This window comes from Garra rufa, chromosome 19 (genome assembly GCF_049309525.1).
Source record: "Garra rufa chromosome 19, GarRuf1.0, whole genome shotgun sequence".
NCBI classification, from domain to species: domain Eukaryota; kingdom Metazoa; phylum Chordata; class Actinopteri; order Cypriniformes; family Cyprinidae; genus Garra; species Garra rufa.
The window spans coordinates 2,503,272-2,521,778 of NC_133379.1; the positions used below are offsets into that span (position 1 = coordinate 2,503,272).

At 38.0% G+C, this 18,507-nt stretch overlaps 2 protein-coding genes across 4 annotated transcripts; both read left to right on the forward strand.

Moving 5' to 3' along the window:
* Positions 1-8,087: 8,087 nt before the first annotated feature.
* tmigd1 (transmembrane and immunoglobulin domain containing 1) lies at positions 8,088-12,113 on the forward strand. Its single transcript, XM_073824888.1, has 6 exons — positions 8,088-8,232; positions 8,640-8,719; positions 8,956-9,243; positions 9,933-10,217; positions 10,318-10,418; positions 10,568-12,113. The coding sequence occupies exons 2-6, from the start codon at positions 8,662-8,664 to the stop codon at positions 10,586-10,588; spliced, it is 753 nt and encodes a 250-aa protein (XP_073680989.1). The 5' UTR covers positions 8,088-8,232; positions 8,640-8,661; the 3' UTR covers positions 10,589-12,113.
* Positions 12,114-12,252: 139 nt separating this feature from the next.
* LOC141292823 (protein PIMREG-like) lies at positions 12,253-17,951 on the forward strand. Of its 3 annotated transcripts, XM_073824886.1 has the most exons (5): positions 12,253-12,778; positions 13,353-13,680; positions 13,760-14,067; positions 14,866-14,961; positions 17,315-17,951. In XM_073824886.1, exons 2-5 carry the CDS (start codon positions 13,381-13,383, stop codon positions 17,487-17,489), a joined length of 879 nt encoding a protein of 292 aa, XP_073680987.1. In that variant the 5' UTR covers positions 12,253-12,778; positions 13,353-13,380; the 3' UTR covers positions 17,490-17,951. The 3 variants fall into 3 exon arrangements, 2 of the variants coding, with proteins under 2 accessions (XP_073680987.1, XP_073680988.1); XR_012340583.1 differs by having other exon boundaries at positions 12,253-13,680; positions 14,866-15,728; positions 17,315-17,450; XM_073824887.1 differs by having other exon boundaries at positions 12,253-13,668.
* Positions 17,952-18,507: the final 556 nt, after the last annotated feature.

Consider the following 18,507-nt stretch of genomic DNA (forward strand, 5'->3'; position numbering starts at 1 on the left):
TTCTTTTTTTTTTTTTATCCTGTTGTTTGAAGGTACAGTGTCTAAAGGTACAGTTTTTGCATTTTTTTTTCGGACAACTCTATTAGATGGTGGATGAATTACCGCAGAGGCCAGGGCATATCCAGCCAATTCAGCATTTCCTAGGTGACCACAGAATATTGTGATGACGAATGGCAGTAGAAAGTTTAGGATTCTGGAGATGAGCTGTGGAAGATGAAAATTTGGACATCAACAGGGAACATATGGATTTAAAAAAAAATCTACAAAAAGAATCCTACAAAAGACTATTTGAACTTGTGTCAAAGTTTTCCCATCAAAAACAATATTAATGATATATTAATATTAATATATTTTTGTGTGTTTTTGAAATGTATGTAAAAGAAAAAAAAAAAAGAAGAAATTTCATATATATGGAAAAATAATACTATTAAAATAAATGCCAAAACTTAATATATATTATGTATTGTATATGTGTAGGTATATGTGTGTATATTTTTCATTGGTAACATTTTTTATTAGAAAACCCGTAACACCTAACTAATATGAAATGCCAATACAGAAGGAGAAATAATAACCACAAAGGAGGGCCAGACCACAGGACTTTTATTTGACAGTCAGATAAGCACTCTTTATTTATGTATGTAACGTTTACAGTGAGTTGCAGCACTTTTGGAGTACATAAGAGAGAGGATGGAACAAAGAGCGGACTCACCAGGGGCCCGGACAGGCGCAAAACATGGTAGAGCTCCTCTCTGTAGGCCAGGGGAACCCAGCGACGCACACAGCTGCAGCGGAAGAGTTTAGAACTAGGTGCTGTTGCCTCGGTGATTTTTTCATTGCTTGCGAGGGGCCCGCAATCCTCAGGCATCCCAGCTTTATCCATTCAGTCGTTGAGTGCAAGAAAATAGGATAAGGAGAGAGCGGGAAAAAAAATAATAGGAGCAATATAGGAATAAGACAGCTTCTCTCTAGTAGTGATTTTTCCAAAAATGTTGTTGTCAGTCGATGGAGGCAGACACAATCAAATCAAATAGTGCTGGGACACTGATTAAGTAACCTGCTGCCTTCAGTCACCAAGGGAGCCCAAGAGAGGCAGGTCACAAGCAAGCTCTTTATAATTCCCTGTATGGAGTACAGCAGCTCTGAGGGGGGGACTGTAAGGGGCGGGTTACCCTTTCGTACTTCTTAAACGCAGTGGTAATCTTATCAGGAATGCCTGTGCAAACAACAAATTGCTGCTCTGAGGAACCCATACTAAAGCATTTGCTTTATAAGTTGTCAATTTTATTAATGCAGCATAATAAGCAGGAGACACTTTATTTGAAACCACGTTATCCCTAAAGATGCCTTTAACCTGTACAAAGGATAATATGTGTTCTATATTATTCTATATTTGTAATATACTGGCACATTTCCTGTTGGTACCTTGCCATTTTTCCCTTCCGAGGGAACTCTCACAGCGTCCCCTAGGGGTCGCTATTGGGGAACGCTGCAGCATGACTCGTGTCTGAAGAATGCATATAGAAAAACTACATGAAATGGCCGGCGACAGCGTACGTCGCTGCTGGTGCGTCACTACCGGGCGACACAGTATAGAGTCGCCGATGTAAACACACATCCTCTTCGCTGTCTTCAGCTTCTCTTTGTCTAGGAGTGCATATTCTCTCTCTCTCTCTCTCTCTCTCTCTCTCTCTCTGCACATTGTCTTTCTTGTATACTTGTATATTGTTCTTTTTATAATATGTATCGTCTTGTCACTGTCATTCTGTAGCACTGTGGAGCTCTGTCACAAAAACAAATTCCTAGTATGTGTAACTAGTATGGCAATAAAGCTCATTCTGATTCTGATTCTGATTCTGATTCTCTCACCGGAGGCCTGCTTGTGACGTGTGTGGTAATCTGATACCCGTACTTTCACACTGCCCAAGCTGTGAGGGGAGAACACAAGCAAGATTAGCTCTTGAGAGAGTAGAATGCAATCGGTGCATTCATTGCTTGTTTGTAAGGAGAGGCACGCTCTCATACCCACTTGCAACGACTCTCTGCTACGTGGGTGTGGTAAATTACAGCACGTCCAGCTCCCAAGGGAACTAATGGCTTATCGCGAAAACACATTTGCAAAGGAGGGAGGTGAGTTTCTCTGTTCCTCATTTTGCATGAGTGTGTTTGCCTCTCGCGGCATTAACAAACGCATTTGTGGCGTCGCCAGCGGCTCCTTGCTTGCTCTATTCCTGAGGGAATTTGGCGCCTGGGCGGAGTATGTTTAGCTCTGCGGAGCTGAATATATGCTGCGCGTCGCGATTGTGGAGTTAGTTTACTGCCAAAAAAATAAAAAATAAAAAAGGGGGAGATTTCCTAGATTAGTTCGACCATGACTATGGCACAACAGTCTTATTAACTACAGCTGTCTGAGGCTAGCTGTGTGTTAATTCTTCCCCCTTTAGGGGCTGGAGGCTTTCGTTCAGTTTCTTACCTCTGGTGGTCCTTCCTACACATACAGATATCTGCGGATGTCTGTGTGTTGGCTTATTGATTACTCCCCTTTGGGTGTTTTTTTTTTTACCAGTTCTCTTTAAAGCTCTTGCCTAGATGGTGCTGTCTCTCCTGCTAGGGTTTAAGTAGACAGCCCACTCTGCCGGTTTGGGCTGCTTTTAGGAAGACTAACCAGAGGTCTTTCACTGATCTGTTAGTTTTCCCAGGCTTATTGGCCTTTCTGGATTTATGTGACTTGGACTAGGTAGATCACTGCCTTTAAGTCCTTCATTCCATGAAGGCCCAGGTCTGAGCCCTACAACATGAGCTCCCTGCACGTAACGTCCCATAAGAACCTCCATTACCGATGGTCTGGATTTTAACTCCTTAAAGAGGTTTTGTTTAAGTTTGAGTTAAATGCAGGTCACTTATGGGTGAGTACGATCCATTTTTTCTTTTAATAAAGAAAAGGAACTTAATATTGTCTCAGGCCTGTGTGTTGTGTTTTTGCTTCTCAGAGAAAAACATGACGAGTCCACGGCGAATGCTTCCCCTCTGATCCTACAGATTATGGTTACGGCAGTGTTCGTCCTATCCACGCCACAGATCGTGCGGTAAACCACCCTCTCAGCATATGTTAGACATAGGACTTATGTCCTCTTCAAGGTAAGCTCCCTAAGTTTCTTTCTTAGGATTGCCCTTGGCATGTTTAACGTTGTCCTTTGCAGGCCTTTTTCTGAGAATCCCTCTTCCAGACTCTCTCTGTGGACTTTAGATCCTGGAGTGATCTTATCTGCTGAAGGTTCTTTCCAGCACCTCCTGAGTTTTGTCTCCAAGGAGCAATTTCTCAGTTCTCCAGTAACTAAAGTAGTACTCCCCTTTCCTCGGAAAGGGTTTATTCAGAGTACCGCTTCTCGCTGACAAGCCAGGTTTTCCTCCCGGTTCATCTGGGTTAGGAGCCTGTCCCTCTTGTCCAGGCTGATTCTCACTCTTCAGGCTCACACACGAGCTGGGCTCTCCCCTTCCGAGGGAAGGGTCCCTAATGAGTGCCCCCTCGGCTGGATGGGCGTTCCTCCCTGGCCTTCAGGGTTAGGAGTCTGTCCTCATAAGTTCCTGCTCCGGGGGATTTAAGTCCCTTTGAGACAGGAACATAAGTCCACCTAGACTGGGGTCCGTCTATCCCACTGTTAGCTCGAGGGCAGGGTCGGTTCAACCGAGGTAGTACTCCCCTTTCTGCGGAAGGGGTTTATTTAGAGTACCGTTTCTCGCTGAAAGAGCCAGGTTCTCCTCCCGGTTCATCTGGGTTAGGGGCCAGTCCTTCTTGTCCAGGCTGATTCTCACTCTTCAGGCCTCACGCACGAGCTGGGCTCTCCTCTTTCCAAGGAAAGGGTCCCCAATGAGCGCCCCTCGTCAGGACGGGGGTTCCTCCCTAGGCCTTCAGGGTTAGGAGTCTGTCCTCCTGACTATCCAGGAGCTCCCTTCTCAGGAACTTGAAGTAACTTTAGTAGCTCCCCTTTCCACGGAAAGGGTCCTCTCAGAGCTCTTCAACGACAGCAGCTCACCTTAATTCAAGGTTCGTCAGTAGCACAACTGTCGTATGGACAAATTCCCCTTTGGTTGGGTAGAATCTGTCATCAGACTTCTGAGTCAAGTAAAGATTGCTCCCCTTTGAGAAGGGTTCCACTTAAGAGCGCTGCTCCTGGCAGGAGGAGTAAGCTCCCCTTCTGAAGAAGGGTAAAATCTGAGTGCTGCCTCCTGGCAGGCAGGTTTTCCTCTCTGTTAATCAGGGTTAGGAGCCTGTCTGTGCCTGACTTCCGGATTGAGTAGAAACTCCCCCTCAGGCCTCATGTCTAGCTAGGAGCTCTCCCTCTTCAGGGCCTTGAGATGAGTTGCTAGAATCAAGAACTTCTTACGTAGAAGTCTCTTCAGGCTGCTGGCAGCTCACCTTATTTAAGGTTCCTTCAAAGCAGCGCCACTGCCGCATGGTGAATTTCTCCCTTTGACGAATAGAAGAAATGGTCACTACCTCCTCTCAGGCTCCCTGATTCGAGCATGTTTGCTCCCCTTTGCGAAGGGTCCCATTTTAGAGCACGGCTCCTAGTGGGATGAGTATGCTCCCCTTCTAAGGAAGGGTAATTTCTGAGCACCACCTTCTCCTAGTAGGCATCCATGTGGACTGGGTTTAGTATGCTCCCCTTTACACTAAAGGGTCCCTTCAGAGCGTTGCCCTTTTTAAGGACGGATGTTCCTCCCAGCAAGTCGGGGTAAGAGGTCTGTCCGCTGTCCGCGTCCACTATCATGATGGTCAGTAGCTCCATGATTTCATCAGTCGACTAACAGTTTGCGGACTGTCTGTCCTGATTGGGGTGTAGCATTGCTCCCCTCTCTAAACAGGGAGGGTTCCTCCCCTATCTAGATGCTTGTCATCCCTGACAAGCTTGGAGCTTTAACAGTGAAACCCCCAAAAGGGGGAAAACACAGTCTCTAAATCTCATTTACTAGGGTAGTGTCCCACGCTAAACCCTGGGCACTTTCTGAAATCCACAATAGTGGTATGTGCACACGCAATCCCTGTGCACTTCCTAAACTCCACATCAGTGGTAAGTTCCCACCAAGTTTCTGGGTTCTTTTCTAAAATCCTATACAGTATGGGTTACGCGGTCCTTCGTTCATATTTTTTGAGTTGGTCTTAAAACCCTGGTCTCCCTGGGTCCAACTCCACTCGATATCACCTTAGATATCTCTAGTATCTTCTAGTAAGTCTAAGTATTAACTTAGCCGTTCCTCCGAAGGAATCTCCTATTCCAACCTGAGCTGTGCTCTTGGTCCTTTGACCCATTCAGGTAAGTGAGTAACAGTTCAGGCTTTGGCCGGGGAGGTTACGTTCTGACAGCTGTCACCTCGTCCTAATAATTCTTCACAGAATTTACACTAAGTGCTCGCTACTATGCACTCCCCTCAGCATAGAGACGTGGGTATAACCGTTCCCCAATAGCGACCCCTAGGGGACGCGGTGAGAGTTCCCTCGGAAGGGAACGTCTCTAGGTTACGTATGTAACCATGCTTCCCTGAGAAGGAAACGAGACACCGCGTCCCCTTCGCTTCCTACCATGCTTCGGACGAGAAGCTTCAGACAATGAAACGGATGTGTGTTTACATCGGCAACTCTTTGTACTGTGTCGCCCGGTAGTGACGCACTAGCAGCGACGTGCGTGCCGCGGGGACGCCATACGCTGTCGCCGGCCATTTCATGTAGTTTTTCTATATGCATTCTTCAGACACGACTCATGCTGCAGCGTTCCCCAATAGCGACCTCTAGGGGACACGATGTCTCGTTCCCTTTCTCAGGGAACCATGGTTACATACGTAACCTAGAGATGATCTCCAGCACCAGCAGTCATTGTTGGCACATCACACACAACCTTTGGTCATTAACTTGCCTGTTCGGTTAAACAGTAATGCATAACCTCAGTCAACCTAAGTCTTACACAACCAGTGCTGATCATTCATTAAATTACACTTTTTTAACTAGTCAAAAGGTGTTTTTTAATATTATTGCAACTGCATTTTTGTTGTTAAACAAAGATTAAAATAATAAGAAATAAAACTGCTTTCTGAATGAAAGAAAGAAAGAAAGAAAGAAAGAAAGAAAGAAAGAAAGAAAGAAAGAATGAATAAGAATGAATAAGAAATTATGAATATTCTGCACTATTTAAAAAAAAACATGGTAGGATCAAATGTACAAATGTTCAAAAATCTTTATTTGTGAGTTGTAAGTCATGTAATGTACAGTTTGTGTGTACATCTGTCTGTGCAACCTTTAGCCTTTCCTGTGCAAGTTATCCATGTTTATCTGATATGAAGAAAAAACTCATGAAGACTGATATGAGTGGAAGAGAAGTTATAAACTAACATGCAATAAAATTTATTTTATTTATTTTATTTATCTTCTCTTACACATGCATGCCACATGCACACATACAGTAAAATGTGTACAGTATAAACATGGACATGAATAAACAAGTTCTCAAATTCTTTCCTCAGAATGCTTATCAACCTTTGAGGTTCTTTCACTATCTACAGTGATTGCCACAGTTCCAACATAAATACAGTTTTATATGTTATGACAAAAAGACAAAGGTTCATGATAGCAATGACTCTTAAAGAATAATTATTGTTAATTATGATGTTTTTGTTCAGTTTCAGCCCTAATATACGAATTCAAACAACAAAAAAAGTGATTAACAAATACAGTCAAACCAAAAATTATTCAGACAGATAGAATTTTTTTATTTACTAGTGGGTGCAGGACATACATTATACATTTCTCAGGTCCCCATGAGGAAACAGGCTTATAAATCATGCACACTGAGTTTTTTTGATGAAGTAAAAGTATGCACAATCTCCTGTGAGGGCTAGGTTTAGGTGTAGGGTAGGTGTAGGGCGATAGAAAGTACGGTTTGTACAGTATAAAAACCATTACGCCTATGGAATGTCCGCATAAAACATGTAAACCCAACGTGTGTGTGTGTGTGTGTGTGTGTGTGTGTGTGTGTGTGTACCTGATATTTATCACGTTATGGGGACCAAATGTCCCCACAAGGATAGTAATACCAGTAAATTTTGACCTTGTGGACATTTCTTAGAAAGAGAGAGAGATATTTGTCATTATTATAATCAATATTAGAAATACTGTCTGCTGTTTTTATGTTTATTTATTGTATTTAATTTAATATATTTATTGTATTTTTTCTAATTTATTGTCTGTTTTATTACCTTGATTTTATTATTCTCTGTATATAAAATGCTTTGAACTGAACTGAACTGAACTGAACTGAACTGAGAGAGAGAGAGAGAGAGAGAGAGAGAGAGAGAGAGAGAGAGAGAGAGAGAGAGAGAGAGAGAGAGAGAGAGAGAGAGAGAGAGAGAGAGAGAGAGAGACAGAGACAGAGACATAGAGAGAGAGAGAGATCAGTCATGTCTGAACTTGAGATATCTGTAAATTTTAGCTACAATTTGACTTTGATCATTAACATCACAGTGGTCAAACTGGGCCCCCTGGTGGATATTAACTGAGACCCCACTGTTACATTATGTAAACCACATAATATTTCTTTTGTCTTAAAATTAGGGTGAAAACGCATGTGTACAACATGCACAAGAATGTTTCATACTTTCTTAATGACTATTAATTTAATTTAAACTATCTGGTTGATAAAAATCTATGACATTATATAGAGTAAAGTATATTTCTTAAATATATAACAGTTTTGTATATAATCAGATTTGCAAACAGTAACTGTATTATTATTTGCTGTACATGTGCATAATGTCATTGCCCTGTGTCACCTTCCCTCAACACAGAGGTCACATATAAACACTAAAGGAATGCATGATTCATTTTGGGTTGGGGCATGTATTTTTATATTTAATGCTTTTGGCATTGACATAAAATATAGAACATTAAATTTCTCTTATCGCAAACGTTTTTATGGCTGTTAGACGATATCTTTATAGGATTTCTCTGCTTTTATCCTATCCATTCCATCTGGAGATATATTGAGATGACACTTAAAGCAATCCAGCCTATTTTTACACAACACCAAAAGGTCTGTGACCGTGAGGGGAGGTGATTTCAGTTCCTGTTAAGTGCTGTAAAGCAACATAATATAAAGCATTGGTGTGAAGACACAAGCCTCTCCATACTTCACGCAACCTTTGGATTTGGCATTTTCTAGAGAACTGTCGCACAAAGTTTTGGTGAGTAAACGGTTGTGAAAGGGGTCTCTAAATTTCTGAGAATGCAGTTAAGATTTCATATATTCACTTAATAAAATCAAATGATTCAAAACTTTGCACTTTTTACATTTTTTAAATGTTTGTACAATTTTAATCTTGCCATATTGACTATTGTAAACTCATGTCCTATAAAACCTGTAGGACCTTCTTTCTTTGGTGGAACACAAGATTTAAATAAATAAATATAAATACAGTGAAAATCAGTGGGATTCAGTGTTTTTTAAGACACTGACATTGAGTTTAAGGCTATTTTCTTAAATATTTCTGGCATAATATTATTTCAGTTAAAGAAAATTTCCATAAAACATTCCACAAATCAGACTTCAAAAACTTTTCTAGATGTTTTTGTATGTCTTTTTGTCATTCAGGAGACCTAGCAGATGTACAAAGATGAAAGTATCGGTTGGTGTTTCTCTGCTCCTGCTGTGCTTTGTCAGTCATGTAAAAGGTAATCTATTACTCCATGTTTTCAAAGTCTGATGCTTCCAAGCAGAAAAAAAAAAACTGACTGTTATGTTAAATGGAATGTTATTCAGTATATTAAATCAGAAAGAGTGTTTTAAGCTGTGAAGTATTAACCTGTATAAGACATATAAAGAGTATTAATCTGTACTGCAACGATTTTAGTTAGTTTTGCCTGAATTAACTGCTTATTAGTTTTTTTTTTGTTTGTTTCTTTGACAGCGGTCACTGTTGAGTCATGTCCACTGGCCACTGGGACCTTTCTACGGACAGAGGTTGAGAAAACTGTAACTCTGACTTGTATGACTGATGAAGGTATAGACCCATCTAAACAAAAAGAACTGCAGTGGTTCCGCAATGGTGCCCGGGTGAACCTGGCAGAAGGAAACAGCCTGTACCGGAGTAGTCTTTGTGTACAGCCTGTCACTAAAGAGGATGACGGAGTTATCTTTACCTGTCAGCTGAAGGGTGATGCAAGTGTGAACAGCTCCATCGAGTTTGACGTTAAGTGTAAGTTCAGAATACTTAGGGGAAGTTTGGGATCCATTTCATTTCCATTTAGCAGTTTCAGAACGAACTCCACAAAGAATCTATTTTCATTACACTGTGAAGTAATTTAAGAAATCCAAAGATATATCCATTTTTACTTCATTGCCATGAAAATTGGACTCCATAACCCTAAAACCCTAAATGGTTTTAAATAATATTGTTTAAACAGTTTTACAGATTAAACTATTAAAAACATTTTAACTTAGTTATTAATGTAGGTGTTTTAAACTGACGGTAAAACTTTATATGCTTTTAAATCCTACCTAACTAGCGCTATTTAGGCATACTTTCATTGTATATGTCTCACTGTATTTATTTATTTATTCATATTTTATGTTTTATTTTATTTTTAATTTTTTTTTTTCAAGAAAATGGGGGCCGAATAGAAATTACTTTTCGTGGTAATCAGCATTTTGCCACAAATGCCTTAACTGGGACTTTAATTTAAACTTGAATTAAATCTGGGATATTCCAAAAAAATAAATTGGAATGGAACTGAGCCAAACGCTTCTGAGAAATATGTTGTGGCAATATGTGAGTGGCTGGTGAACATTGTTGGTTTTTCACTTTGGATTTTGGTAAAACAAAATAGTTAGCAGATATTGTCAGACACTGTTTTATTCTAAGCTTCAAATGTCATTATACTACAGATCCCCCAGACCTTAATGACACTAAGGAACTGTTTGTTGAAGAAACAACTGATGTTGTTCTGTCCTGTGATGTCCGTGCCAACCCTCCTGTAACTGTGGCTTGGAAAAAGGATGGTGAAGTTCTGGATCTAACTTCTGGTAACTACAAAACAACCAATAACGGCATTACGGCCCAGTTATCAATCACAAAAGCAAAGCGTGATGTACACCAAGGAAAGTACATCTGCGAAGTAAACTCTGCTATCTATGGAACTATGGCCAGGACATTTAACGTTACGGTTGAAGGTTTGTGGTCCAGTTTTATCCCTTTATCCTTACTCTGTTTTACTTTTATAATTTATGTTCAATTTTTTTAAATGTATGTTTAATTTTTCTTCTCTCTTAGATAAAGTGCTAAGGTTCCCTCTAGGACCCACAATTGCTGGAATAGTGGTGGTTTCATGCACAATTCTATTTGCAATCATCTCTAGGAGGAATAAAATTAAGGTATGTCATCACCATGATTAAAAATAAATAAGTAAAGACAATGGGCCTGTTTAAAATGACACTCTCAGTAGTTCATATAACACAGATATTTTGTAGTCTAAAAGTATTCCAAACTATTTAAAAGGCTTTGTCTTTTTGGTGTCATATAGTGCTGTCGCAAATCAAATTGAACATCTCCAATGGAACTGCATCTCATGTATTCAAACCACACCTATTTGAGGTGTTGAGCATTGAGAAGATCAGACTGGATTGCAAGTAACCATTATTGGACCGGCATATGGGACACCACTCTTAAATATAAATTAGTAATTTAAAAACAAACAATCTTCCTTTATTCCTGCTTAGATCTGTATTATTATTATAAAGTGAAAATATGTCTGTTAAACAACTCACTTGTGACTTTTTTTTAGATGATTACCTTGTGTGTCATTAAACTCTGTCTCTGAGCCAGCAAAGACACTCCTAGAACATTGATGGCTGTTAGAGACACAGTAAAATAATCTCATTAAAGTGAATTGCAAGACATTTTACATTCTCAAGGACAAGAATTTTGTGTAAATTGGCCTGTTAAATGTACCTAGAAGTCATTAACCTTTAACCGTTCACCCAGATCATGAGCAATATGTGGTTGTAATCATAAAGAAATGCAGAGTTGCCAACTTTTAAGTTCAGTCTTAAGATAAATTATTATTATTATTGTTTTTTTTTTTTGAAGGGGGGTGATTTCGATTTAGTATACAATTTGTATGTGTGTACTGTACATATAATTAGAAAGAAAATCTTTAATTGAATGCAGTTGAAAGACTTTTTAACACCATTTTAAACTTTTCTTGGGTTACATTTATTTTTTACTATTCATTCATTTTCAATGTGTGTACTTATGCAAGTACCATAAAAAAGTTATTATCTTCTTAAATGTCACTGTTTAATCATGTCTAAATAATTATTCAAATACAAAACTTAAAGATAAGTAAGCAGGTATGACATGCAAAACTCTTTGAGAAACTAGACTATATTTATTAAAGAGCCATACAGGTACCTACCTAGTGGGTAAACCATTGCATTACAAATGAAAATTACTTTTTTTTTCTGACTACAAAATGACTCTAATTTTATATTGAAAATTAAAACCCTTTCTCTATTTAACCTAACAATACTACACTAACTGTAAAATAAGTAATAGAAATAATAGAAAAAAAAAAAACTTTTATATTTTAAATGGTCATTAATGGACCATAATTATTGCACAAATATATTTAGTACCAGATCTCTTCAAAATATTAAATCAATATTATTTAACTATAATATAGAACATTTATTTAACTGACAAAATAGTTAAGGTGTGGTCACATAATAAGTAAGGAGGGTTAAATACAAGAAAAAAACGTAATGTTGCCTCTCCCATCACTCCCCAGAATAAAATGCTACTGTGAATGTCATCTACGTAATAGTACATAATATTTTGTAATGTTTACCAAACGTCAGGAAAGATTTTGATGTGTATATAAACTCATTGCATGTAAGACTCTTTATTGGTGTGATTCTTATAAGCTAACACTGTATGCCTTGGATTAATGTATGTAACCCTCATTGTCTTTTGTTCTTATTTTATTTTTGTATTTGTAATTGTTATTCCTTTACTGCATTATAAAAAAATAAATATATATTTACCAAAAGTTGCTGCAAAGACCTGTATAGCGAAGCTGTCATCTATCCTGCTTTAACCCATTCAAATGTATTGACAGTGCTGGTTTGTTAGGAACTATTTAGAGCTCCATGCACCATATGATATACTTTTAATCCCCCCCCCCCCCCCCCCAAAAAAAAAAAAAAAAAAAAAAACCTGGATAACTGATTCCAGCAGACAGGTGAATTTCAGGAACAAAAATGTAATCCAATTTTAAAACTGACCCAAAAAGACAACATTTTAACATGTAATATATCCCAAAGTCCCCAAACAGCTGTCAATATCAAACAAAAATATTACATTTAATTTAATTTATTATTATTATTTTTTAAATTACTGATTGTAAACTACATTGGCACAATCATCAGATATGATCAGTCAGAAGTAGTTGAAGGAGGGTTAGACACAATAAGTTTTGGTATTTCTGGAATTAACAGTTAAATTGGACTCTATGAAAAGAGACGGTTTATCATAATGCAAGCGTCCCAAAATAATGAACCGCGTGTTGCGTCACATTTTCACTGAGACGCAACGGCACGTTCGACCTATTAGAGTGGAGGAACGGGACAGAGTAGGCGGGGTCTCTCATCCACAGGGAGCGGTCCGCCAAATTCAAACAGCATAGTAAAGGATAGTTCGATTTCATCAGACACTGCGGTTTGGAAAAAGAACGGTAAGTTTCAACTTTAAAGTCGATTAAATGTAATAGTAAATGCCATTTCGCGTCTAGACCTGTTTGTGGATTAAATAATTTATTGTCTTTACTGCACTGCTTTGCTTTTAGAGAGTTAACTTTACAGATGGTCATCGTGTCGTGCTTCTCTGAACTCTGCTCATTGTTAACATATTGGAGTTACTTAGTGTTTAGTTTCATAATATTGCTTTTTTCTTTTACACATATAAAGATTTTCGGATTTTGATTAGTTTGTTTATCATTTCAAACTGACGGGGCGCCCTTTACAATAAACACTGTAGTGTTGCCACAGTCGTGAAAAAAACTATGGAAAATGAAAGGGAGAATAAAATCTCACAGTCACGGATATTTTTTATTTGACTATTATTTGCTTTAATCTATTTTTAACAGAAAAACTGTTGCAGTTGTGTTCGATTTAACATAAAATGACATGCAATGTTACTGTAAATCCTGCAAAAATAAATTGGTATAAATTTAATATTACATTCAACAAGACAATACATATACTTTTAAATTACAGCATTGTTAAAATTATATATTTTTTTGCAAACAGGCATTTTTCATCTCTCTGAGATCTCATTATGACGTCCACGATTGTGAGCGGGATCTGGAGGTCGCATGCAGTCCTCGATGAGTCAGAGCCTGACAGTTCACCTGAAGCACCCCAGCAATTTAAGAAGATGTGCTCCTCCAGCTCACTGAACTCACTGAGAATGTCTCTCCGCAAGCGTTTGCCCTTGAAACCAGTGCAATCCAATGTCAACATCTCTGAGAACCCGACATGGGAGTCGCTACAGATGAACCAAAAGACCAGTGCTGTCCTCAAAATGACCCGCACTGCAAAAAACTCCATTGGAAGCGTCTATCAGGTTTTTGAAACTGTGAATGCATTTTTATTTAATCATTTGTCATAGTTATTCATGTAAGACAGGTGTTTAAATTTTTTTATCTTCTAATCAGAGGTTTCAAAGGACCAGACAGTCACGTCAGGAGTGTCTGGTCATGACACCTGGTAGAATGTCAGACGGTGAGGAATGTGATTGCAATGGGACATCACAAACCCCAAAACGATCTACCGCTCGTACTGCCATTACCCCTAGGCGAACTCCAAGGTCAACCAGCAAGCGGACTTCTCGAGGGGCCTGTACCCCAGAAGCCAGTGACTCTGCTGTTAGGACGGTGAAGACATGGGGCACCAGGAGGCAGCTGGTGCGAATGGCTGCACTCAGAAGCCCTTTTGCATCATCCAACACAGTGAACAGCAGGAGGTGAGACTACACAGCTGCACTCAGAAATCACATTTTTGCTTGATAAACTGATTTGTTTTCCTCTGAAATTATTTGATGAGAGCACTTTTGTTCTTAGTTGGACATGTGGGTCTTTTTCTTTGCACCATAGTTTGATACTTTGCAGTAATTATATTAGCGGGAGGGCCTTTCTCATTCTAGAAAGCATTTAATTGTGCTTTTAATTTAATTTTAAGCATTTAATTTTAATTGAGCACTCTGTGCTCTTTTTTTCTACCACCCCAGCCCCCCCCCCCCCCCCAAATAGGGCTGGACAATATATCGAACGATATTGTGAGGCGCGTTTAGTCGCATTCGATATTGAGCTCGATATGGCGTAGCTTGTCAGAGATTTACGTCTCTGTGTATTAATTGCCGCTCCAGTGGAACCTGAGCGGAACGCACGTGATGGAGATTTACTACTAATCAAAGTACCAGCTTCATTGACTAAACGCGCCTCACAATATCGTTTGATATTGTCCAGCCCTACCCCAAAATGACTATGTTTAGAAAGACATACTACCATTTTGATAATACTGTTACTGCAATGTTGTATGTATACTGTACATACAAGTCCTATACTGTGCAGTATTCATTGAAAGTAGTATGCTCGTATTTTATTCAAATATAGCTGATGACTGTAGATTTTAAATTAATGTCTGCTTCGGAGTACATTAGCATATAGATGACCTTAACGCCCCAAAACATTAGGGATGACAGTTTTGCAGATATGAACGTAACACATGGTATCACATAATTGTCCTCTCTATCCCATGACAGGCAGTTTGATGAGGATCTGGATTGTGTGTCCAAAGGCCTACGGAGGCTGAAGCGTCTCTCTCAAGACTTTGATGATGTGATCGGGAAAGATGATAGGTGAGTACAACGGAAGCCCAATTACATTCTCATTCTGTAAAGAAAGAGAACAGAATTAATCTTTACATTTTATTAGCTTTATTTCTGACATTTTGTGATTCTGTTCCCCGGCCATGACATTTGGCCGTTTCCTGTTTGTGGTCTGGAAATGTGTAGCCTTTTTTTCCCCAGCGGTTGACTAGGCAGAAGCTTCTCTGTACCGGACCTGTCTTAAAAAGCCTTCATATTTCACTGCTTAAAAAAGAAAAAGAAGATGTCCTTTACTGCAGTTAGAGGAGTTTGCTTTTGGGAATTGTTGTCTAATTGAAAATGTATGCTGGAAAACTGATCACTGCCCGATTGGTCTAAACAGGGAAGCAATGTAATTTAATAGTTCTAATTTAAGGATTCTGTATTTAAGACATTGCGGTTTCCTAAGAAGCTGTTTTGTTCTCTGGGACGTGAGACAGTTTTTTTTTTTATGCTGTTAGTGTTAATATCTTCCAGCCTTTCCTCCTTATCTGAAGGCCCCATTCCTACCCCCTTTTGAATTCCTCACATAACTCTCCTCCCGCCAAGATTTTCAAATGGCTCAGAAGTCTCATACCTTGGTGGGAAGTCACTCTAAATCAGTCCAGCTAAAGGGGACAAGAGGATTTTACTGCTACAATGAAAAAGCTTTGAGGCATATTGACTTTGTGATGTCTTTATGAATAAAGTCAATTTATAATTTCTCTCCTTTTCTACAAGCGACAGATTCAGGGAGTGTATTATGGCATAAAGCTAAGGTAAATGTTTTTGAAATAATAATTGTGTGAAATACAACATTTATTCCGTTTTGTAGCTGTTTGTCCAAGCTAGTAAGTTTACTGTAGTTCACTGGATCTTGCGCAGTCAGTGTCATACTAAATCTTATTTGTATTGCATGTTTTTGTTATTAACCTACACCAAACACTTAACCTTCTAATTTAAAAAACTAAGACACATTTACAATGGCTGCTGCTTGTTTTTCTGTTTATTTATGTTTTTTTTTAACAGTCGTTTTACCTCTATATTGTGGTTCAGAATTAGAAGCATCATACCAACTCTTTAGATTCTTCAGTCAAGTAATTTTTTTTTAATCTTTGATTAATATTCCCATTCACAAGGGTAATGCATCTTGTTTTTCCTCTTTAACACAAAATGTATTATTTTTCAAATATCAAAACTGCTCTCTTCATACATTAATAAAATGCATGCTGATCACAGCATTTATTTTTATTTTAAAATAATATAGTACACTGAATGTCTTGCACTTATGTAAAGAACTGCTTAGAAGTTTTTTGTCATATAAGATCCTGTTCCCCTTCATCCATTATCAGAAACAGTGCGATATCATGATATCTTGAGTAAAAGTATAGATAGCTTTAAAGCAGCAACAGATAAACACGTACATTTATCCACTACAATTACAACAAAAAACAACATACAGTTGCTTTAAAAAGTATATTATGGTTTTATGCTTATGCTAGGGTATACATACAGTGTTCACAACACAAATTTCTTAATCAGCACAAGACACTTGCAGACTTATAATGGCCGCAACACATGTATCGGGTACGTCCACAAGACCGTAGAGTGTCATTTTGTATTTGAACCCAAAAAATGAACATTTTGTCATAATTTCTAATGTTGGTAATCAACAGTAGCAATTGACTTTCGTAGTATTGTTTTTTTTTTTCAATACTATGGAAATCAGTGGCTACCGTCAACTGTTGGTTACCAACATTTTTCAAAATATCTTCTTGTGTGCTCAACAGAACAAATAAACTTATACAGCAAAACTGTGTTTCCTAGCAACGACAACCATGCTAAAATCTTACAAGAAAAGAAACAAATCACAAGCTGCTTTCCTCTTCTGTTGCTCAACTGCTTCTTCACAGTAGCAAACTACTGAAGACTGCAATAAGATGCTGTCATGACAAGTGCTTGTGTGAGAAGATTTGTGATACATGCAACTCCATTTTAATAGGGTACATTTTATTTGACAAACTGGAGAGAAATAGTACAGACAATGGTAGACAAAGATAAAACTTTCTAGTGTACACACTAACATTCATATGACAACTTTGGATATAAATTTTTGTTACCAAAAAGACAAGGAATTGTAATTTGACTATCTTTGGTTATTTTGTGAAAGTGTAATTAAAATACGCAAATTAACATATTGATTAAATAAATATGTTTAGAAGCATTTGTTTGTTTATAATTTCTAATTAGGCATCAAATAGCTAGGGTGTGCTTAAAATTGGATGGGGGATAGGATATCCAAATACACCTTACTTCATCTTGTACTTTACTCTATAAATAACCATTGATGGTGATGTGACTGCAGGGTCCAGGCCTTGGAGCACTACAAAGCGGTCATGAACATGGGCTACAGTTCCACCAAGAGCAACATTTCTAGAGAACTGAACAAGGCTACCATCCGAAAACAGACCCAGCGCATCCAGCAGACCGTCAGCAGGTGGACTGATGTAGCCATGTCAAGCATCCACAAAGCCTCTTAAAATAAGGCTCCTGTTTTCCTTATGCTATTAAACATGAATGTTGTTGGAATAGTATCCAATATCACTACCTAATACTAAACTGATATAGTTAGATATGGTCTCAACTATGGGTGTTGTTACTAATATTTTGTAAACTTTTAAGCTATTTAGTTGAAGTTTATTAACAGTATTTTACTATTTTGGTACTTTTCTGAGTTTACTGTAAATCGTTTTTGTGTTTAGGAAGAATAAAATGCAAAGTATGCCATATTTGTACATATTCACCAAGCAAATATGGATTATAAAAGACGCCATACTCCTCAGTTGTACTTATAGCAATCAATATGTAAACATTATAAAGTGTGATGATGTTTAAAATGATGTTTACATGTATTGCTTTGCATATGTGGTTTGTTTAAAAAAGGACAAAAACAGCAGAATTGTTTGCTATTTTATACTCAATAAAAATGGCTAAATAACTGATACACTGAAATTATTACTTTTAACCCTAATTGTTTTAAATATCAGTGAGAATTTTTCCATACCTTTTAGCACAGTTTGATTTAGAGCAGTGCAGGATTTTTAAATTGACCCAGAAATGCACTACAAATGCATTTTTGCAAAAGTTCTTTTAAAAATGGAGTCTGTCTCGTACTCATCAATTTAAAAATGCTGCTTTATGAGTCTATTTTAAGGGTGATAAATTCTAAAGGAAGCAGCTGTAAAACCATCAGCAAAATTTTAGCTCATAACAGTTTTACCAGAAATATTTTAATAGGTTTTGTCATTTATATAGTATAAAAAGCAAGTAAATACTTTAATCCAGTGTTTCTACAGGTCCTAAAAAGTCTTAATTTCCCCTTTCCATAAATTAAGGCCTCAAATAGTCTTAAATCAGAGCAGAAAGTCTTAAGTTCATAAGTCATGGCATTAAATCCTTAAATCAAGGTATTTGGGATGCAAAATGAAAATGTTAAGCCTTGTTTTCTGAAAAGCTAAACAAAATTGAGTTTACGCTTAAAGCAAGAACAAATACTGA

Excerpts from the sequence above, each read along its gene's own strand:
- tmigd1 (XM_073824888.1), top strand. The coding sequence starts at position 8,662 with ATGAAAGTATCGGTTGGTGTTTCTCTGCTCCTGCTGTGCTTTGTCAGT. Across the intron at positions 8,720-8,955 it reads CTTTGTCAGTCATGTAAAAG|CGGTCACTGTTGAGTCATGT; the intron begins GTAATCTATTAC and ends TTTCTTTGACAG. Across the intron at positions 9,244-9,932 it reads CATCGAGTTTGACGTTAAGT|ATCCCCCAGACCTTAATGAC; the intron begins GTAAGTTCAGAA and ends ATTATACTACAG.
- LOC141292823 (XM_073824886.1), top strand. The coding sequence starts at position 13,381 with ATGACGTCCACGATTGTGAGCGGGATCTGGAGGTCGCATGCAGTCCTC. Across the intron at positions 13,681-13,759 it reads TCTATCAGGTTTTTGAAACT|AGGTTTCAAAGGACCAGACA; the intron begins GTGAATGCATTT and ends TCTTCTAATCAG. Across the intron at positions 14,962-17,314 it reads GTGATCGGGAAAGATGATAG|GGTCCAGGCCTTGGAGCACT; the intron begins GTGAGTACAACG and ends ATGTGACTGCAG.